We start from the raw sequence: 24,063 nt of genomic DNA, 5'->3' as shown, positions 1-24,063 counted from the left end.
AGGTAAACATCTCCATAGGCTTACAGCGGTGGCAGACTGGGTATAATGATGGGTATAATGCATGGCAATCAATGTGTTAAGGGCTTTAAAAACGAATAGGACAACCTTAAAATGTATTCTGTAGCATACTGGAACTTCTGGAAGCCAATGAAGGGCATTGCACCATTACCCTGTGTTTTCTTTCTCTCTCTCAGTCCCCCTCCCAGTTGATTATTTAAATTTTTCCCACTCGCACTGTTTGAAACCAGGGATAGGGATCCACCGATCCGATGTTGATTTATTTTTTTGTTATTTAATTTTAATAATAAATAACAATAGGGTACATTTATATCTATGTGTTAATTTGTTACATTTTGTTTCACTAGGTTAGGAAAGTAATGTTTTAAGTCGAGCCTGATGTTGCCTTGCACAAAAGAATGATCCCCAGTCTCTTCCACACAGTGAGCCATATACAGTTTATTAATTGAACAATGGGTATCGCCGATCGGTACTCTGTATCGGCCGATACCCAAAGCCCAGGTATCGGTATGGGCACTGAAAAAGTCGGATCTGTGCATCCCTAGTTTTGCCCCTTTGACCCTTTCTTTCTCTCTCGCTCTGTCCCCCCCCCCCCCCCCCCCCCCCCCCCCTCCTAGTTGGTTTTTATTTTTAAAATCCCACTCGCACTGTTTGAAACACTACCGTTGCAGACTACTCTCCCACTCGGCCTCTTTGCAGTGTATTACTCTGTGTGAGCAGGCCCGGGTCATTGCATGCGTACGAGGTGGCTTTCAACAAGGGATCTCTACACGCTTGTTCTAATTGTGTCATCGACGGTATCGTTATATAAGAAGATGCAGTCGTAAAAAGATGCAGTACCATCAGTCGGTCGTCGGTCGGTCGGTCCGTCGGTTTGTTTTTATCACGACTCGTTTCTATTTATTATTGGTGATGAACGGCTCTTGTCATCATGTCTATTCCACCCGGGCCGTGACCTTTTTCAGAAGAGCACGACAAGGCTGCCTCCCAAAACATATTTGCATTCTGTCCCCCCTGTCTGTTCAAACACGTCGCTTCGTGGAATATCCCACCCAACCACCACAGTCGATAATAATTAATAGGCTCTGTCGTGTTGATTCTTGTTATACCATTATGTCATTGTTTTTATGCTAATTGAAACATTTAATCAATTTTCTATCGGCTTAGGCACGGCTTTCTCTCTCTCTCTCTCTCTCTCTCTCTCTCTCTCTCTCTCTCTCTCTCTCTCTCACGCTCATCCTGATTTAGCTGACATATCTTTTTATTCCATCTGAACTCCTCTGCACCCGTCCCTTCCTGTGCACACAGAGAGAGAGAGAGAGGGAGAGGTTTTAATCACACAACAGTTTATTAAATATTCTCCAGCCTCGAGCCGGAGCCCTGTGCTGCTATATATAGAAGAGAGAGCATTAGCGACTGTCGGATGAGTTCAACACTGAACTACGTAACAAAACGGCATGTTTTTAGACAGCGGCCAGGCTCTCACTCACTGCTTCTCAGTAGTGACGATGCTTTTTTGTCCTTTTTTTTATATGAAGGAATTGTTGGATTATTGATTGAGAGATCATATTCGATGACCCCACTGTGCTATTAGCTTTTAAGTATTGCTTAAAGGAACACGCCACGCCAACATTATGGGACATGTGCTTACCGTCTTCTCCAGAGTCAGACGAGAAGATTAGATACCAATTTCCTCTCTGTGCGTTCAGTAGAAAGCTATCCGGCTGCATGCCTAGCTTAGCACAAATGAATGGAAGTGGATACGAATCACTAGCCTATAGCTTAAAACTCTGGGAGAGGTGTTTTTGGCCAACTGCTGTACGCGTCCGCTTCCATTAATTTATGCTAAGCTAGGCTATCTTGCAGCCAGATGGCTTTCTACCAAACGCACAGAGAGGAAATTGGTGCTATCCATCTTCTTATCTGACTCTGGAGAAGACCAGTAAGCGCATTTCCCATAATAGTTGGTGTGTTCCTTTTTAAGATCTTTCTTGAAAAGGTGTAACAACTCTTGTAATCCAGTTTGTATCTGGGTAAACTCTGTAGCAACTAGGGATGGGTATCGTTAGGATTTTATCGATACTACTACTCTTATCGATACTGCTTAACGGTTCGGTACTTTATCGATACTCTTATCGGTTCTTTTTGGTTATTTTTTTGCAAGAAAAAAAGACAATTAATTAAGAACAGAATCAACATTGCTTTATTATTTATAAATACAACTTTATAAATAAATATTATAAATAAATATAATTTCTTCAGCAACAGCAGCAGCAATGTTCTTTTATATAACTTTATAAATAAATATAATAAATTAATATAATTTCTTCAGCAACAGCAGCAACAATGTTTTAAATGTGTCTGACTCTGAATTATAGACTTTTTATAATAAACAACAAATGCAAAAGGCTAACAGAACTGTGACACTCGTTCACCCTATCCTCTGTCATCCTTCCTCTAGCTGCTAGGGTGAAAGGACTTTGGGTGGTGGAGGGAGGTAGAGGGAGGATGTGTGGTGGCCCTGGGCTCACTGGGCTGGGACATAGTGGCTGACGCCTCAGCTTGACGATCTATAAAAAGTTTAGATTGTAGTATTTGTAGCTAAACAATTGTTTTGTTTATTAGCCTATTTGTAATAATTCGTTATTAGCCTAGGCAACTCCGTATCTTGGCTTACGGCTGCAGTGGATGCAGATGGAACACTGCGCGCAAGGCAGTCGAATACGCGCATTTCTGCACACTAATATCATGTTTTGCCAACAGATGTTTTGATAAATTGATTTGCTCGTATTGCCACCCTTACTGGCAAATGTTTTGTTGCACTTGTGGCAACGTGCATTGTCGGCATTGACCCTTGTAAAGTATATCCATACTTTAGAACGCTTCGCTCTATCCGCCATGATCACGACTCAGTGCATGCAGAGCTGCTGTCTGTGTGCCGCGCGCTATAGCACGGGGCGTCGGGGAGCACTTTCATTAAGTGCTCCCCGACGCCCCGTTTTATACAAAATGCTTCTTTCTGTTACGCTCCAGAGACTGTGCTAGACAAAAGATAAGTATGTAATAAAATAAATGGCATGTAAAATAGAAGTCACGTACGTAGACACAGTGTTCAGTATATACATATGTACAATGTTCGATGCAGAATAGAGTAACTGAGTTACCATACAATATACTATGCAATATACTAATATACAATACTATATAGTGCAAAGCAGAAATGGGATGAGGTACAATTTAGGTACAATTACAGTAGTGTACTGAGGTATGGGTTGTAGTGCAAATCCTTTACCAATAAATATAAAGTGTGTTAGGTGTTCTAAAGTGTGGAGAGTGGGTGCTGCAGTGTGTTGTTTGTTTAAAGTGAGTGTGTGCGTGTGTGGATGTGTGTGTTGCGAGTGCATTTGAATTAATTATTTGAATGCAGTGGGTGATTTCGCCTGAGCTAATCAGTCATAATGTGATATTTGAATGCTAGCTTGCCTGTCAAGTTTAGATAAGCTAACATTGTGGTTTACTGAAGCTGGCAGCTAACATGTCGACGTTGTGGATCCTCCTCGCTCTCTTATCTCTCTGTCTCTCTCTCTTTCTCTCTCCTCTCTGTCTCCTCTCTCTCTGTCTCTCTCTGTCTCTCTCTCTCTCTGTCTCTCTCTGTCTCTCTCTCTCTCTGTCTCTCTCTCTAGCTTCACTTGGGGGGGTAGACTTTATTACAACGCTTAAAAGCAGTAACTTCGGTGTGCCAACCAAGCAGGCATAGCTAAAGAAGTGAAATATACTCTCTTTTTTAACCTCTTCTTGTATCACAAACAGTACTGTATTTGTAAATCTGGTATGTCATAAATGTATAGATGTAGCAGTACTGTCTATCTGTATGTCATGTATGTCACTATGAATTGAAAATGGGGGACCCTGATGTAAACAAGACGAAAGTCTTTCTCTGGTCTGCATCCCCCTTAACAATTGTGTGTATTGAGCCGTACTGTGTTGTAATCTGTTAATAAAATTCACGCGCAGGTGATTGATTGAATGGAAATTTTATTAACAGATTGCAGAATGGGTACAATACAGTACGACTCAATACACACAATCGTTAAGGGGTGGCAGACCAGAGAAAGACTTTCGTCTTGTTTACATCAGGGTCCCCCATTTTCAATTCATAATGAATTGTAAGTAAGGGTGCAATTAGCACCGTGCAATCCATTCTTTGTGGATCTAGCCCTGAGACTCATGTGCTCCAGGCTGTGAAAGCCGGCCTGGCAGCCGGTGGGAGACTCTCATGTACGCCTGGCAGCCAGTGGGAGACTCTCATGTACGCCTGGCAGCCAGTGGGAGACTCTCATGTACGCCTGGCAGCCAGTGGGAGACTCTCATGTACGCCTGGCAGCCGGTGGGAGACCCATGTACATCTGGCAGCCGGTGGGAGACCCATGTACATCTGGCAGCCGGTGGGAGACCCATGTACACCTGGCAGCCGGTGGGAGACCCATGTACATCTGGCAGCCGGTGGGAGACCCATGTACGCCTGGCAGCCGGTGGGAGACCCATGTACGCCTGGCAGCCGGTGGGAGACCCATGTGCTCCAGGCTGTGAGAGTCGGTCCCCCCAGCCTTACATGGTCTGGCTGTGTGTGTAGTTGCTGGATGCCATAGTAGCCCTCAGTCAGCCCCATTCAGCCTCCGCTTAGCATTCCTCCTGGCGGCCAAACACTTCCTGCTTTCAGGGTGTTGCCACGGGGATGGACATGCTCACACTGGCATCGATTGAGCAATGCCACTCTCATTACTCGGGGCAACGCTCATCTTCAGAATGTTATGCCACTGGTTGGGATCCTCGGATGGGACTCGGAGCTGGGCATGCACTCCGGAGCAGGGGCCCTGTAGGTGTATACTAGGGGTGTAACGGTACACAAAAAACCACGGTTCGGCACGTACCTCAGTTTTGAAGTCACGGTTCCGTACGGGTTTTCGGTACAGTGGGTGGAAAGTTTGGCTTTCCATGTTCCATGTTCCATGTGATGTTCCATGTGATGTAGTGGGCAGTAACTAATTGTACTTGTAGGGCTGTCAACGAATATTCTATATTGAAATTAATAATCGACTTGTAAAGGAAAATAAAGAAAAAATGACAGGTAATCTTTCAGTGTTGTGTGTGTGTGTGGGTTGAATGAACACCCGCCCCTTTGCGCAAATTATATTTTGGGAAGGGGTGAACTTGGAGTTTTGAATAAAATTCTGCACACAAATAAAAATTTAAAAAAGGTTCTGCGCGTTCGGTCGTTAGTGGTTAACATAGTAGTAGTAGTAGTAGTAGTAGTAGTAGTTTATTCAGTCAAATGCATACCGTTGTATTCGTTCGGTACACAGCCGTACTGAACCTAAGGTCCAGCAGTACTGAAACGGTTCGGTACGGATACGTGTACCTTTACACCTCTAGTAGGTATCGGACGGGACTCTGAGCTGGGCGTGTGCTCCGGAGCGCCGCCCTGTAGGTGTGTAATAGGTATCGGAGCCGTCCCCCGAAGCCTGTTTTTAGGCTTCGAACTTTGTCAGGGTTTTTCAAACGGGACGTCTAAATCAACATTTTTAAATATCCTCAAACTAAATCCTCAATTTGAATAAAGTGATTAATCTGATTAAATGAGTCTTTTTTTCTTTTTTAAATCTACTTTCTTTAATGAATATTATATAACTCATCATCAGTTTTAATACTATAATATTAGTGTCTAGCCTAAACTGTGAAGAAAACCCCCATTGGTTTAAACAGAATGAATAGACACACGGGCCTCGGAGCAGGAGCATGCACTCCGGAGCTGGCCCCTGTAGCTGACTGTATAGGTATTTATTATCAGGAGCTGGTCCCATAGTGCAGACGGAGTGCTGATACATCCTCTCCACCAACGCTCCTGGCTGGCAGGCCTCTAGGGCCCACCGGGTCCATCTGGCCCCGGGCCCACAGCTAGACACTTGATACAGGAGCCTGCTGCAGAAGATAGACTGCAGTAGACACCCAGCGTTTTAGACACCAGATATCTATGCTGCTGACTCCCCAATATCGCTTTTTTATAGGGATGTCCGATATTATCGGCCGATATTGGCATTAAAATGTGATATCGGAAATTATTACATGGCGTTTTTTAACATTCGCCGAAATGCTTGATTGTGATTGGTCAATAGCGCTCGGCAGAGGTCCGTTATTACTCGATAACGGACCTCTGCCGAGCAATAATGACCGCTGTTCGCAGCTGGAGCAATCAAGCCCCACTGACACACACTGCATCAGTGCAATCAGTCCACACACCTGCCGGCTGCCGGCGATAATAATAATCACTTTATTTGGGCTGACGGAGCCACAGAACAACTGCGTCTGCATTTGATCTGAATGAATGAATGAATGAAAACTTTATTTAACAGATTGCAGAATGGGTACAATACAGTACGGCTCAATACATACAATTGTTAAGGGGATGCAGACCTGAGAAAGACGTTTGTCTTGTTTCCATCAGGGTCCCCCATTTTCAATTCATATAGTCTCGTCTTGTCGATGGTGTAAAATGAGTTAGGTATATTGTTAGTAAGTTAGCCATGTAATAAGCGGGATAATGTATAGCTATACTCGGTCATTGTCGCAAAATAATTGACCTTCACTACGTTTAGAACACCTCGGCGAGGCGCCTCTGTGTTCTAAACTCCGTGTCGGTCAATTATTTTGCGACAATGACCTCGTTACATACATACATACATTATCCCTTAGTTATCGGTATCTGTTTTAAAAAATATATATATATATATTTTCTTTTATTTACTCAGGCAAGCAAGTAAGACTAAATTCTGATTTTATTTATTGTCAAAAGTATGCATAATGTTGTGTTAATTCCACAACAAGAGATATGTTTATTTGTTTATTAGCAAAGGATCCCCATTGGCTGACGCCAAGACGTCAACTAGTCTCCCTGGGGTCCGAGACAACATTACAACATTACAACATATACATTGCAATTAAAACATAATACAATTAAAACATAGCAAGACATACCAACCAAGGAAACACAACATAGCAAGACGTACCAACCAAGGAAACACAACATAGCAAGACGTACCAACCGAGGAAACGCAACAACATTAACACGCAAACAAATTATATCTAAATATGTACATCAACGGTAACATATTGCATAACTCAGCATTGTCAATATTGGCTACATGTAGGGCTGGGCGATATGACGATATTATATAAATATCGGGTACAGTTCATTAACAATACACTTTTTCAACGTATCGTGGATATCGTGATGTTTTGCCCAATAGGATTGTGTCGCGTCAATCTGGTCCACACGTTACTCGTTCATATCTCAGCCCGTGTTGAGATATGCCCATTCCGCGGTCTGTTAATAAAGTTTTCAATCAGACAGATGTATGGAAAGGCTTTTATTATAACATTCGTTGAGGTAAAATCATTATGGCTCATTTAGTCATCCTGTGGTGCACTGGTCTCCTACTAGTCGGTCGCGGGGAGCTAATGTAAGTAGCTCTGTTGATGTCAGCACACCGGACATTCAGGAAGTAAAAAACTAATAGAGCTTGCCGATTGGTGCTAAGAACAGCAGGGCGGGTGCAAGCGGTGTGACGTAATTGGCAGACTCGACTGTCAATCAAAATTATTCTGTTGTCCGTCAGAATGAATGAATGAAAACGTTATTAACATATTGCAGAATGGGTACAATACAGTACAGGAGGATGAAGACCAGAAAAAGACTTTCGGCTTTTTTACATAAGGGTCCTCCATTTTCAATTCATCAAAACATTTAGAGACATACAAATATATAGTAGTTTCATAAAAATGCTAAAATGCTATTGATTGATTGATTTAAAACTTTATTAACATATTGCAGAATGGGTACAGTACAGCTCAATACATACAATTGTTAAGGGGATGCAGACCAGAGAAAGACTTTTGTCTTGTTTACATCAGGGTCCCCCATTTTCAATTCATCATATTTCATATCTAAATCATATAATATCTCATTGCTAAATATATGCAATATATTATAATCTAATAATCCAATAATCTAAATCTAATATATAATATAAAAATGCTAAATGCATGGGTATTTTATTTTGTCTTTAATGTTAGCTTGCAAACTCAAATACTGTCTTGGTAAGCCTCATAATGAATCGTTTGGGGTAAAAAAGAAAAACATTGTGATGTGTATCGTGTATCGCCGAAAGGTCAGAAAATATCGTGATATCATATTTAGGCCATATCGCCCAGCCCTAGCTACATGTAAGATTTTAATTTATTTTTGAAGCTTGCTACACCTCTTATGTCACGTATGTCACTTGGAAGATAATTCCATGCCCTGATAGCCCTATATAAAAAACTGTTCTTTGCATACTGTTAGTATTTGCATGGGGTAGAATAATCTGCCCTCTGCTTGCCCCTCTGGTAAAATGCATGTGCACATTTGAGCTGTGAATTATTTTATCCGTGATATATTTAGGACTGTGGGTTGTGATCACTTTATGAAAACAAATTAAAAGGTTGGCAGAAAGTCTTTTCTCAACACTCCGCCAACTAAGACGTTCATGCATTTGAACAACACTAGTCCTATATAAGCAACCAAGAACGAGTCTTGCTGCCTTATTTTGTACCACTTGTAACCTATTTAGCAACTGTTTTGAAGCAGAAGCCCACACTACAGAACAGTAATCCAAGTGGCACAAAACCAAAGCACAAACAATCTGATTAAACAGTGCAAATGGAAGGAATGGTGCACATTTCCTGGCAGTAGCAACAGCTCTACCCATTTTAAAAACAGTTTTGTTTATGTGATCAGACCATGATAAAGTACTATCAAGCCAGAGGCCTAGAAGCTTAGTTTTTTCAACCTGCTGTATAGGTTGACCTGCAATTTGTAGAACCAATGTAGGTTTACGTGCCAATCTTTGATTGGTCCCAAAAAGCATACAAACAGTTTTTGATATGTTAAGCACCAGCTTATTTGTTTTTATCCAGTCATATAAAATGTCCAATTCACCAGCCAAAACCTGATTGAGCTCAGAGTTTGTAGCTGCAGCATAATAAAGGGTTGAATCATCAGCATATAAAGTCAGACTAGCCTGAGGAATAGAAAAAGGCATATCATTAGTAAAAATAGAGAATAAGAGGGGCCCCAGCCAGGCAACTTACTCCCCTGTGGGACACCGCATTCTAACCCTCTACTGCCTGACAAAGCACCATTAAAATAGACCCTCTGAGACCTCGAGGATAAATAACTCCTGAAAAATAAAATCGCTGAGTTATTAAAACCATAGCAGATGAGTTTTTGTATTAAAAGATTGTGATCGATCACATCAAATGCGGCACTGAAGTCTAACATAATAGCACCCACCAGCATTGAACTATCGATAGCTGAACGCCAACTATCAGACATTTGTGTCAAAGCAGTGCTGGTCGAATGACCTGCCCTGTATGCATGTTGGTGTACAGTTGTTATGTCATTAACTGAAAAGTAGGCCTGGACTTGCTCAGACACAAGCTTGTACACCTTGTTTACAAAATAGTCACTAAAATAATCAGCAATGTGAAGAGGCTTAGTCAGATAAATACCACCATCTGATTCCACAAACGAAGCCAGGGCAGATTTTTTTTACCCATGATTTCATTCAGTACATTCCAGAGTTTTTTTTTCTGTCCTTACTGCTTTCTGAGATTTTCTGCTTATAATAGGTTCTCTCTTACTTAATCTGTTAATTTTAGTAACCTAGATCTGCTCCGACTTTATGTAAGCTCCCTTGCCTCCCCTTTCTTCACCACTTTGTTCAGGAAGCCCATGTATAATTATATTGTCTCTCATGCTTCGGTTCTGTAGATCCAGCACATCATTCGCCGTTTTGTAGTTGTCTTCTTGGAGCTCGATTGTGACTTTCTGTAGTCTTATAACGTCAGCCCTGAGAGAAGCGTTGTCCTTCTTTAGGACTTCGATCAGGGAGTTGTTGAATTCCACCGATTGCTTTAACTCCTCCACGTCGTCACTTAGCTTCTTCAAAAGATCCAACTTCTCCAGCTGCTTTTGCATCATGGTTGACATAGACTCACGCATTACTTTTAGTTCTGCGAGAAGTGGATACTCCGTATCGCTAGAGCCCAGCTGAGTCCTGCTGCGTTTTCTTTCCCGTCCAGCTGCCCTTTTGGCCGACATATTATCATAAAACACGTCAATAAACGCTTCCAAATCGTCTATAGTTTCATCCACTGACAATGACAAATCCAGTCTGATAGTAAGATGTTTAATTTCTCTCAAAATGGTTTTATGCGATAGAAACAAGCGAATGTTTGCAAAAGTGCCGGGAACCTGTTGCTGCTGCGAAATGGCGACCTCTAGGCACAACGAGTCGAAAAAAGCTCTTTTCCAGATGCTCAAAGACCTTAACATGTAATGTTAATTACCTGAAATTATTACTTTTTTTGGGCGGGGGAAACCCTGCATATATCGGTATCGGAAATTAAGAGTTGAACAATATCGGTATATCGGTAAAAAAAAAGCCAATATCGAAATCTTTTTATTTATTTAATTGAAACGAGCAGTGATGCAATTTAGTTTTTTCCGCTATATATTGACAGCCACATGGGGAGGCCTTTCACACGTTTCTAAGCTTGTGAGAGATGACGGGACGGTCTGAAAATAGGCTATTATCTATCGGGGTCTGCCATATTGTAATCACGTGTGCGTGTGCGGCGCACGGCGTGCTAGTAGTGTCGTTATGTGTGCGGTCAGTGATGCAGCGGTAACAGCTTCTGTGTTAGTGGTGCGTGTTCCTCCCAGCGGTGGCCTAATGGTTAGAGAAGCGGGTTTGTGACCGGAAGGTCGCCGGTTCGATCCCCGGGACCGGCAGGGGAAAAAAAATCTGGGCTGGGGAAGTGAATTCATAACACTCCTCCCGTCCCCTTAAAGGAACACTCTGACATTTTGGGAAATTAGCTTATTTGCCATCTACCCTGGAGTTAGACAAGAAGATACATGCCTTTTTTCTTCTCTGTGCATGCAGTAGGAGTAGGAAGACACGCACCGTTAGCCTAGCTTAGCGTCAGTCACTGGAAGTAGGTTCCTCCATTAGCCTAGTTCCCAATGTCTTCCTATTGCATGCACAGAGAAGAAAAAGTTATGCATCTTCTTGTCTAACTCCAGGGTAGATGGAAAATAAGCTAATTTTAATTTCCCAAAATGTTGGAGTGTTCCTTTAACACCAACCGCTGAAGTGCCCTTGAGCAAGGCACTTAACCCCCAACTGCTCCAGTGGAGTTGCTCAGTGGCCAATGGTGTCGGACTGTGGTTGTACTGGGCAGCTCCCAGGTGTGGATGGAACTGTGTGAATGTGAAGCAGGGCGTTCCTGAAAAAGAGCGTCTGTGCTCGGCGAACCTACCCTGGGTAAATAAAGGTTAAACAAAACAAAAAAAAAATGCCCCGCTCACTTTGCACTGCAAATTGCGCTCACTCAGTCACAGACGACACCGGCAGGGACGTTGGGTCGTACGCGGGCGCAGGTCTGCATGGTTCCGTGCTGTTGTTTTTTGTGAGTGTGTGTGTGAGACTACTGGGCGCAATATGTGTTGTCCCTGTGGGGAGCACTGTTTCTATATAAAGCAGAGGACGCTTGTAACTGCAGGCCAAGACGGAAGTAAAAGGGCCTCCACACACAGTGTCTTTTGTGTGACTGTGAGAGAAGGAGAGAGAGAGAGAAGGAGAGAGAGAGAGAGAGAGAGAGGAGGCGGCGATGCTTCAATACGCCGCCGTGGGCAAAGTGCAGGCAACCCCTTTCAGCGGACAAGTTATTTAAAAAGAGAAAAGAAAAGGCACGGAGAGGACCGTGAGAAAATGTAACCTCAGTCCAGTACATCTATAGTGCCATCTATAGTGCCATCTATAGTATAGTGCATCTATAGTATTAAAAAAAAAAAAAAAAAAAAAAATCTAACCCTAACTAACCATACTGTCATGCACTTGTCCTAATAAACTAACCTACACTGTAGCACTCAACACTTTGATGAACATTGTTACTCAGCTGATAGAGTTGTGCTCTTCCTGATGGCTTGTCGTACAGAACTTGTAAGTCGCTTTGGATAAAAGCGTCAGCTAAATGACTAAATGTAAATGTAAATGTAGTGCATCTATAGTACATCTATAGTGCATCTATAGTGCATGTATAGTGCCACTGCCATCTATAGTGAATCTATTAGTGCATCTATAGTATTAGTGCATCTATAGTGAATCTATTAGTGCATCTATAGTATTAGTGCATCTATAGTGAATCTATTAGTGCATCTATAGTATTAGTGCATCTATAGTGAATCTATTAGTGCATCTATAGTATTAGTGCATCTATAGTATTAGTGCATCTATAGTGACTCTATTAGTGCGTCTATAGTGACTATTAGTGCATCTATAGTAAATCTATAGTATAGTGCATCTATAGTACATCTATAGTATAGTGCATGCATCTATAGTACATCTATAGTATAATGCTTCTATAGTGCCATCTATAATACATCTATAGTATAGTGCTTCTATAGTGCCATCTATAATACATCTATACTATAGTATAGTGCTTCTATAGTGCCATCTATAATACATCTATACTGTAGTATAGTGCTTCTATAGTGCCATCTATAATACATCTATACTATAGTATAGTGCTTCTATAGTGCCATCTATAATACATCTATACTATAGTATAGTGCTTCTATAGTGCCATCTATAATACATCTATACTATAGTATAGTGCTTCCCTACGTTTTCAAAAAGGCTCGTGTCCAGTGTTTTAGAAAATCTCTCCGTCCACAACAATGACACAAAAGCGCTCTTATGAAATGACCTGCTGGCAGGCTGCGGGGATCTCTCCATGGGCCTGATCAGTGTTTGTTACTTAGTAACGTGTTACTGTCATTTTGTTACTTTACCCAGTAACGACGAGTAAAATAAGGCATTACAATTTCCAAAATAGTAATTATATTACAGTTACTACTAATCCAAGTAACACTTTGCGTTACTGTGTTACACTGTTGCCAGAATGCAATGTGTTGTTTTTCTGTCCTCTATAATCTATATATAATGTTAGATTGCGTTTATATGTGTACCTCTGTAGATGACCACGCGTGTGCTCGGGCTGGCAGGTCAGAGCAGGGTTATGTCGGTCACTAGCCAGAAAGCAGCACGGAGGATGAGGAGGAGAGGTAGCGTTATGCATAGCTGTCCTTTCTTTGTAAACTGTGTGGAGGGACAATGTGCTGATGCATTAAAAAAAAAACAGACTCTGATATGGGGAAGCCTCTAACCAGTTAGGGATGGGTACAGAATCCGGTACTTTTAAGGATATCGACTAGGGGTGTAAAGGTACACGTATCCGTACCGAACCGTTTCAGTGCTGGACCTAAGGTTCAGTACGGCTGTGTACCGAACTAATACAACGGTACGTTAACCACTAACAAACGTACGACGTGCAGAATTGAATTCAAACTGGATTATTAATTTCAATATAGAATATTCGTTGACAGCCCTACAAGATTGTGGAACAGCCTCCCCCTCAGCGTACGGGCCGCCCAGACCGTACAGGCTTTTAAAATCACTTTTAAAAACCTACTTGTTCTCCCTGGCCTTCCCCCCCACTTAATCACCACTAGACCTCTGGCCCTTCTATCCCCTTTGTTTTACTGTGTCCTACCTGTTTTTATTACATTCATTGTTTTACTGTGTTTTTAATTTTATATCTTGCATCGTATTATTTTGTTTTTATAAACCTGCCTGTGAAGCACTTTGGTGCCAGCTGCCGCTGCTTGGAAATGTGCTATATAAATAAAATTGACTTGACTTGACCCCTGAGTGGAACATGGAAAGCCAAACTTTCCCCCACTGTACCGAAAACCCGTACCGAACCGTGACTTCAAAACCGAGGTACGTACCGAACCGTGGTTTTTGTGTACCGTTACACCCCTAGTATCGACCGAATCACGTCGGTACTAACGTCACGGTGACCAAGTGCGTCCACATTTTTATAGGATTCTATCACATTTTCATAACAATAGCGAATATTACGTACCCTGCGCCGTTTTCATTGGGGTTTCTTACAAATTAACGATGTTTTATTTGTCCTTTATATGCGGATAACATTCAAATCTTAAATTGTACCATTATGTTTCCCTTTGGAGAACAAACGTAATGCTATTCTAATGATGCACTTTTGTTAAGATAATTAGTTTACCATTCGCGGCCACTGTACTGAGGTCCCGTTAATACTATAGTTTAACGCTGTTCAGATCGTGTCAAAGAATAGACACATCCCAGTGACCTGTGACCTGTGCTAACGCTCATGGGAAATGTATTCATGTAGTTTTCAACATGTTCACCTTAAAATTTTAAACCAATGCTGCCATCTACTGACAACAGAAAGTGTTGTCTAATCGTCACCTTGAGAGTCACTTCCGTATACAGCGTCGCCCGAAACCCATTCTAGAGATTCCCACTTTTTACTGGGAATGGGGCGTGGCCGTATTTGGTCCCAGACAATAAGAGTGGCTGCGATTGGTCTACGTTCCGTTACCGATTCACGTGAGATCCACCGGTGCCACATTCCGGTAATGAAATAATTAAAAAAAATATATATAATAATTTGAAAGTCCGATGACGTCAACGTTTTGTTTACCACGAAACCTATGAAGTGTTGGTTATAGTGACAGACATACCGGTAGTTAATGATTGTGGAAATACAACAAATCTACGAAACCACTTACTGAGACATCACCCAGACGTGACATTATCTGCAAACGCCAATGTTCCAATAAAAAGTACATTCATGATGTAACTGCTTGAGATCAATTCTTAATGTAAACATTGATATTTTTAACAATGCAACATGTTAAGAGGGTTCCTTGAACCATAAAAATGTTATAGCATTGAATAGAATTTAATCGGAAATCGGCATTCGATTCGGGACCTTGTGAATCGAATCGAATCGATCCGGGACATCAGTGGCGACTACCCAGCCCTAACTCGTTAGATGAAATGCAGTCACCTGTGAGCCATGATGAGCAGCCTCCTGGGGGCCGCGGTGGTGAGTTATATAAGTCTTCCTCCTGGCTGCTACCATAAAGCATCCCACCGTCTGTCCCGCTGCCCTGGACTAGTCTACCATCAAGACGCATTCACTTGTCACATCTTATGACCGGCGTCTTGCTTGTTTCATTTTGTGTGCGTTAGTTTACTTTTATGTTTTCAGTCTTTTTACTTTGTCCTCATGTCTCGTCTTTCTCAGGGAGATTCAGCTGCTAAGGAGACTCCAGCACAAAAATGTGATTCAGTTGGTGGACGTGCTGTACAACGAGGAGAAGCAGAAGATATATCCTTTTGTGTGTGTGTGTTTGTGTGTGTGGGGGGGGGGGGCTCCTGGTACAGACATGACTAAGTAGCTTGCATCCCTTAGGCTTACTTGCACTCTCTCTCTCTCTCTCTCTCTCTCTCTCTCTCTCTCTGTCTCTCTCTGTCTCTCTCTGTCTCTGTCTCTGTCTCTGTCTCTGTCTCTCTCTCTCTGTCTCTCTCTCTTATTTACATGTATATATAATTTGTGTTCCTCTGGTTCCATCTTGTCCATACACACGGTTACTGTCCTCTTATGTAGGGTTGGGTATCGTTTGGGTTCCGGTTCTGCTTTATTGAATCTCTGTTCAAATTTTATTTTTTTAATTGGTCTTTTTCCCCCTCCATTTTCCTCCGATTTTCTCCCATCCCAATGTTAGTCGTATGCCAATTCCCAGTCCCTTCCTGGTCGCTGCGCACTTACCCCCCACAGTCAGATCATCTGGGAGAGTGGAGGCTACCACGTGCTTCCTCCGACACACGTCCAGCCAATCACCGCTTCTTTTCACCTGGCAGCGCGGATCCTCATCGAGAGGGCGTAGCGTGTGGGAGGACCACACTATCCCCCTCGAGTCCTATCCGCGCTTAGCAGGCGCCCCGACCGAACTGTAGGAGTCGCTGTTTACAACGACCCGGACCCACCCCGCCAGCTTCTCCCACCCTCTAATACTGCCAATTGTATTAGTGCAGACGGCCAGCCAAGCTGGTGACAACCCCGGAGCTGTGAGCTGGATTCGAACAGGCGAACCAAGCTCACAGCTCCGGGGCTGGTGACGAACGCAATCTCCGCTCGGCCACCTAACCGCCTTAAATCTCTGTTCAAATTCTAATATTTTATTGTGGGGAGAGAAAATGAAATATCAAGAACCAAAACTAGTCTTACCTTTTTATTCTTAGCAGATTTAGGCTATAGTCGGTAAGTTGTACACAAAGGTACCGGTATCCTTTTCTTGCTGATTTATTTTGCACATAATCTCATGTGTCTAAAAACCGTTTTGCACACATTAATTTAGTTTTACTGTTATTGAGAGTAAATTAGTTTGATTATGGCCACCAGTGATGGACATTGAATCCGTTGTGTTGTTACTTCCAGCAAAAGGCAGCAGTCCCTAATAAGGCGAGGTATTGCTATTTATTCATTACATAATTCCATGTTGCTGTAATTTATTTAACACAAGGATTCAACGTCCCTTCACTGGTGGCCAATCCATACACAAACTCATTTATTGCCAATAACTATTAAACTAAATGAATGTGTGCAAAACAGTTTTTGGATGTGTAAAATAAATATACGGTAGTTTTTTGTGAAGTGCACCTTCTTTAATTTGCTGTAGCCTTTAGTTATTGTCATCCGTTTCTGATTCATTATGACGGGAACTAGGGCTGGGCGATATAACGATAACGATAAATATCGCGATATATTTTAATAATCGATATCGAATATCGAAATTTTAAAAAAAATCGAAAAATCGTTTTTTTTTTTTTTTTTTTTACACCTGCAACAGGGCAGTTTGGACAGAGACAGTGGACAGACTTGTCTTTCTTGCCTGCAACTTAAAGTAATGGCTTTGCTTGTCCAAATGACAATACTGACCAAATTCAGATTTCTTTTTCTCTTGTCCATTTCTCTTTCTAATTTAAAATACATTTTGAAACCGTCTGTACACAGTAGGCTATGTGTGCTAGCAGAACTAGACTCCAGTCACGAGTCACAGTGCACATGTGCGGTGGTTTGTCCACCAAAAAAGCGCCAAAAGATCGAAAATAAACTAGCAGAGCCAGAACTGTTCAACTCCTCTGGAGCCACAGCCAGCAGAGAAGCCGGTTTACTTTAGCTTTTAAACCAGCTGCAGCCTGAGAACTGGAGTGTGAGGGGATGTAACACTAAAGATGGCGGCAATGACAATTTGACAGTTTTCCATAAGTAATATACTTGGTGGATGCCTGAACACGACGTAACATCGGTATCACCGACTACCGCGGAAGGCCCAATTGCTGTGGACGGTAATGTCACTGTTGCCAAGGGATGTAAACCCATTCACCACCACATATCACTGCTCAGTGACGCCCATCCACTCCGTCTGTGCTCACCTTCCCCTTCATAGCAAAAGTGAAAGGAGTTGCGGCTGGGTGGCGCAGCGGACATTGCGCTCGTCGCCAACGCAAGAGACACCGGGTTCGACTCCGGCTGTCGGCGTTGCCTCCGGCTTGGGCCGGCCGTCATACTAACTCAATTGGCAGAGTTAGCGGGTGGAAGTCGATGGGTGGGGATTTGGACGTTGTGGACAGCGACTCCTACAGGTCGGTTGGGAACTTGGGGACGCCTGCGCAGCAGAGACAGGAAATGGCGCGGGTAGTAGTTTGAGCCTCCCACGCGTTACTCTTCGCCAAATGAGAGTCCGCGCTGGCAGGTGAAAAGATGCGACAGGCTGCCGCCTCGTGTATCGGAGGGGACACGTGATGCAAGGCTTCTATCCTCCCTACAGCTGACCAGTGGGGGGCATATGCGAGCAACGTTCAAGACGGGGGAGGGGAGAATTGGCACGGCTAAATTGGGATGGGAGAAAAAGAGGAGAAAAAGTGGATACAAAAAAAAGTTAAAGGAGTTTTCTCTAACAGATGAACTAGGGATGAACTGGAGGTGGTCGAGTGCTCTGTGAACTTGCATCCAGAATTGCTGTTTGTTTACCAGTGCTTCCGATTATAAAAGACGAATGTCAGCTGTCGGTATATTGTTACACCAGAGTGTCTCCCATAGCCAGCCCTCTCTCCACACCATGTTAATGCTGTCTCAGCACAGGAGATTAACTTGAGTATGAAGTGCTAACGTCGCTACCGCAAACGGTAGGATGATCCTTGAAGCGTTTGCTGCCGTCAGCCGTGGTCCAGTGAAAAAAATAAACAAAAGGGGTCTCTGCTCGCATGCTCTGCTGACGCAACCAGCGATGTAACGCGAGATCCTCGCAACAGGTCCTGGCAGTTGAGTAGAATACTTTGCACAATGCAGTTTACTCGTATGACAAGCGTGACAGAAATCGTAGGAATCGTTAAGGAGATGCGAAAATCACATTTCTTATCGAATCGGCGGCTCTTGGAAATGTACATAGAGCCGGTTCTTGATGATAACCCAACCCTATATATGTCGTTTCTCTTTTTTTTTTTTTTTTTTAGCCACACAGTTTAAAAGCTTGGTAGGAAAATGAATATATATATTGAAATTCTTTATTTGGAATTAACCCTTGAGATGAACCATCTCGTTTTCAAGGGGGTCCACAGCTTACAAAATACATAAATTACATATCTGTATTAAACATAACAAAACAAAAAGAAACAAACAAAAACCAAACACAAAACAAGATCAAATTAATAATAAACAGGTTCAAACAACATCAAACATATTACAAAACACAAAGCACATATTCAAGTGATTCATCATGTTAGTTGTGAATGAATGAATGAATGAATGACTTTATTTATTTCCCACATAAATTTAAAACGAATGAGAATAAATATTATAATAATAATAAAACAAAGTAATAAACGGATAAAAAATAAATAAAAGCAAAACGGTAATGTTCGAAAAGGAGTAGGATGAAGTGTAAACAACATGTGTATTCCTACCCCCTTCACACTCTTATCTTATGCAACTCCTATTAGCTAATTTTCATACAACCCAAATGTCCACACTACGAAAAGAAAATATTATGAAAAGAGGTAAGCGTGTCTATTCTACCATCCACATGGATCACTTCTATTTATTTGGCAGATGAAGATGATGAAAATGCAAATGCGAGCAGTGAACTGTTGGGATCCACCTGCCACTGTGGCCAATGGTTGTGTGACTGTGTTTGGTTTAAAGTCTTCCCTTGACTCCCTGGCCTACGTATATGGTGATGGAGTATTGCGTATGTGGGATGCAGGAAATGCTGGACAGTGTCCCAGAGAAAAGGTTTCCAGTATTTCAAGCTCACGGGTAAGTCTCTCTCTCTCTCTCTCTCTCTCTCTCTCTCTCTCTGCTATTATTAGTCTGAGCCTCTCTGCGGCCACTACTCCAGACCTAAGTTTAGACTACGGCCTGCAAGAGCCCCTACTGCTAAAATAACTGTCCACAGATTGCAGGAATACATATCTGGTCAGAGACACATCCTCAGCTGCCACCATAGCGGAAGAGATGGAAAGTCGTAAAAAAAAAAAAAAAAAAAAACACACAGTGATTACATTGTTGGAAAGTCGTAAAAATATAGTGATTCCTTTGTTGGAAAGTGGACAGGTTATTATCATCGTTAAGTCATTTGACATTTGGGCCAGCACCAGGCTCCTCGTCCTCCACTAAAGGAATTCTTGTCAAGGACTTGGTCGGCCGATCGATTATAGTTGATTTAATCGACAAAATCAGTCACATAGATGTGCTTGTCGTTTTTCAGGGAATAAAGTGACTCGTTAATTATGGGGAAAAACATTAACAAAAGGTGGAATCTGTAATGTCGTCAAACAGCGACCTCTAGGCAAAAGATGACAACATGGTACTATGCTTTGTTTACAGTCTTTGTTGTTGTCTGGTGTGTGGATTGGATTTCAGTGGGTATAGGGGAGCGCGGGGGGGGGGGGGGGTGCTACTGCTGGCCACACCCACAGGCTCAACCAATAGAGGTCTGGAGAAGTTCACATTAGTAAATGCGTCACGCCAAAACAAAAAAAAGTAGGGCTAAATGTATTTTTTGCATAGGCCTTTATTTTCACAAGTACGTTTCGGACAGGTACATTTAGCTTAGTAAAATATCTGAGCCGCTTGACTTAATGTCAAGCCCTGGGCTGTCAATCTAAATAACATATTTACAGTACTATATTAATCGCAATTATTTTGTCTGTCTGTACCTTTTTTTAAAGTTTTATTTTTTTGTTTTATTTTTTTTTTTTTTTTATCCACTTTTTCTCCCATTTTTCTATATTTTCTCCCATCCCAATTTCGTATCATCCAATTCAACCCTCCCCTGTCACGAACGCTGTTTCTTGCCTCCCACAAGCCGGCTGCAATGTGGACTAAGTCATACATAGCACAAGTCCCCTCCGGTACTTGAGGTAACAGCAGTCGCATCTTTTCACCTGCGCAGCTCGATCTCTCAGTGGCGAGGAGTAACGTGTGGGAGGCTCACGCTGCCCCCGACACTTCCTGATTCTACTGCGCAGGCGCACCAACCGACCTGTAGGAGTCGTTGTCCACAACGCCCGATCCCCACCCTTCAGTTTCCCTCCCCGTAATACGGCCAATGTGTATTACTGCGGACGACCAGCTAAACTGAAAACAATGTGGAGAGCTGGATTCGAACACGCGAACCCAGCGTCTCCACATTGGTGGCGAGTGCCTTGACCACTACACCACCTAGCCGCCCTCCTTTTTTTAAAGGGTTATTCTTTAAATGTTTAATACTCTTTATCAACATCGGAATAGACGGATAGGCTTACTTTATGCAAATGTATCTTTATTAAATTAAATAAATAACCCAAATGACAAATATTGTCCAGAAAAACAAAAGTACTGCATTTAGTTTAAAATAAAGATGCTGCAACTACTCATAACATGGCAAAGCCCAATAGGCAACAGCAGATGGCCATATTGACCAGGGGTGTAAAAAGTAACCAGAAATGATACTTAAGTGAAAGTATGGGTACCGTCTCAAAATCGTACTCAAGTAAAAGTCAGAGTATCTGGCTAAAAAACACACTTGAGTAAAAGTAAAAAAAAAGTTTCTCCTTTTTAAATGTACTAAAAAGTTAAAAAAAGTTTCTACTTTTAAATGTACTAAAAAGTAAAAGTAAAACAATTTTGAAGGCAGAAATGTCATGGGATTGGGGAGGCAAAGGAGACACTTCATTCTATAAGAAACTGTGTTGACTGCGGCCAAAGAGAACATTTCATGGAGATAGGGCCACGGGGGCTCGTCTTGTCCGTCCACGCCGACCGTTTCGTCCTCTTCATCACTCGTACTATCGTTTGTGGCCATCTTCTGTAGCTCATCGCCAATGTTCCCTCTAATTTCTTTTTGGTCTGAGCAAACACTCAAACCTCCTGAGCAGACATCAGCAACTACTGAGCAACATACGTCACCTGCCGATTAACCGGTTAGTTGATATACCGTAATTCCTCTAATAGTAACCCCGGCTTGTATTTGTTTCAACTGTAGTGGATACCAGGCTTGTATTAGGAGGAGGCATGTATAAGAGAGAGGCCTATATTTCTAATTTTCAAACAGATCATAATTAATAAATCAACATTTTGTGTCAGTTTGAACCCAGTAAAATGTACTGGGTTCATTTATTATTATTGAAACCAAGCAAGTACTGTATGAAATATGGTAGTAAACAGTGCAATTACAGGTGGTCAAAAAAAGTTAAATAAAGTAAAATAGTGCAATCACAATACTGGTATAATAATAATAATAATAATAATAATAATAATAATAATAATAATAATAATAATAATAATAATAATAATAATAATAATAATAATAATAATAATAATAATAATAACTTCGTTTTATATAATTCTGAGGTAGGCTTACTCTCTTGGTAAACATTAACACCATACCATTATATGGTATTTACTGCACAGCCAGGCCAGCATATAACAACAATAACTCTAATATACATGAAACCCGGCTTGTATTAAGAGGCCGGCTTATAATTGCTTAGCTCAACAGCACACCCGGTCATTAATAGAGACCCGGTTTTTAATTGAATACCGGTTACTATTAGAGGAATTACGGTAAGCGGAAAAAATCGTAGAATCTTAATTTTCCTCAATGTCTAACATAAAAATCTATACATTTTTTACACAGAAATAATACAAAAAGGCATATTATATTCCTTAATCAAATATTTATTTGACCATTGATTGATGATGCAGAGCAAAGTCCTTACTTTGGCGGCGGCGGTATGAGTCGTGTCACTAACTTTTGTCTTTTTAGGAGGCTGACTCGTCATTATTTTATTAAGTGAATTATCATGCGACTTCAAGGGTGACCATATTGTGATTTTATTTTTTTTAAAGAGGACACTCTGCCTTTAGCCTCAAGCTACTTAATGATACTCGAAGTTTACTCAAAGATGTCTTATCATTTTAATATATTTAATGTATGCCTCCTCTGTATGGATATAAAATTATTGTTTATTTTATAACAAAATAATATCTCTTACTGGACAAAATAAATAACAAGAAAAATATGAAGTAATGTTCTAAATAACACCTCTTCTGTATTAGAAAATCCAGCTTTAAAAAATATATCTTTGTATCTTTTCAATGTAATGTAAATTATAAAACAGTAACCTCACAAAGATACTAATTTAAAAGTGCACTATGCAGTTTCAAATTTGTTACATTTGCATAACTTGCAATTAGTGTACAAAACTAATTTATTACACACATAATACTTAGAATGATTGTATCATAACAAGCATCTTATGAAACCAAAACATCATTTTGAGGCATCAAAATAGTTTTAAATTATTTTCTTTCTCTCTCTGTATACTTCAATCAATTCGGTGAACTTTGCCATCAAACTCTCGCCTCGCACAGCTTTATTTGTAATGTTTTTCTGTGTCCATGTAAGCTTTGAGATCGCCAGCACCTTTATTAGACACAGAAACATATGGTCAAGCTTTGCACGCGTTGCACTCCGCTTCCAATTAGTCTCGACCGGGACGGTAAATTGGGAATTTTTTCTGCAGTTAATCTATAATGTACATTTTCGGCATTGTGAGCAGAATCAATGCTGGTCGGATCTGTCCGCTTCCTCCTCTGTTGTGTGAGTGAGCGCAGCAGCGCCGCCCACAAAGCACTGAAAGCAGGCTTCTCTGGGTAACGTCACACGCAACAGGGTACCGTTACCGTTAACTACATGCATATTTTACACAAACGTTTCTGTGCGCGACAGATTTCAGATGTGCGCCGGAGCGTTTTGCCATCTGCACGGGCGCACCTTAGAGGGAACATTGCTTGTCACCCTGACCGTCTATTCTTCTGATAGCAGGTGTTTAATCAAAGATCCCCGCTTTCTAGTCTTGCACAAGGACCAATCAGCATGGGTATGGGCGTGTTAATTTTTCATTGATGGTGATTTTTCATTGCTGTTTTTAAATAAAGTGCGGCTGCAGGATTAATAGTTTGGCCAGAGAAACAAATATACTAATTAAAATGGTTGGACCTGCGAGATTTGTACTTTGTAGGTCTGCATTTTAAATTTAAGGCGTAAAAAGTATGTTTTTTTCCCCTCTGAAATGTAATTGAGTAAAAGTACAAACCTAATAATACTCAAGTAAAGTACAAATCCCCCAAAACAGTACTTAAGTATTGTAACAAAGTGCAATTACTGAAGTATTTTACACCCCTGGCCAGGGCTGTACACTGCGAGCATCTCGTCGCAAATTGCCCCCTAATCTGGCCGGTGCGAGTGGAAAATATCATCTGGGGGCAAGCTTGCGAGTAGTGATTGCAACCCTTCATTCGCATTTCACTCCTAAATTAATCCATACAAATTGGATAAAACATTAGCCTACAACCAGGACATAATGTTGCGGTTGTAATTGCATTAGACAGACCAGCGCGGACCTTTAATAACATGCAATTTGATTGACACGAGCAATG

At 41.6% G+C, this 24,063-nt stretch overlaps 1 protein-coding gene across 1 annotated transcript in view; it reads left to right on the top strand.

The window, feature by feature from the left end:
* The window catches only part of stk11 (serine/threonine kinase 11), a 46,533-nt gene that overhangs the window by 2,140 nt on the left and 20,330 nt on the right, over positions 1–24,063 (top strand). Inside the window, 2 exon segments of the mRNA XM_084313463.1 lie at positions 15,322–15,405; positions 19,306–19,395. Of these exon segments, the coding sequence (XP_084169589.1) occupies positions 15,322–15,405; positions 19,306–19,395 (174 nt within the window).

Source organism: Notolepis coatsorum (genome assembly GCF_963971535.1).
Source record: "Notolepis coatsorum genome assembly, chromosome: 4".
NCBI classification, from domain to species: Eukaryota; Metazoa; Chordata; class Actinopteri; order Aulopiformes; family Paralepididae; genus Notolepis; species Notolepis coatsorum.
Note: the sequence above shows the minus strand (reverse complement) of the source record. Positions and strands in the feature narration are given on the sequence as shown.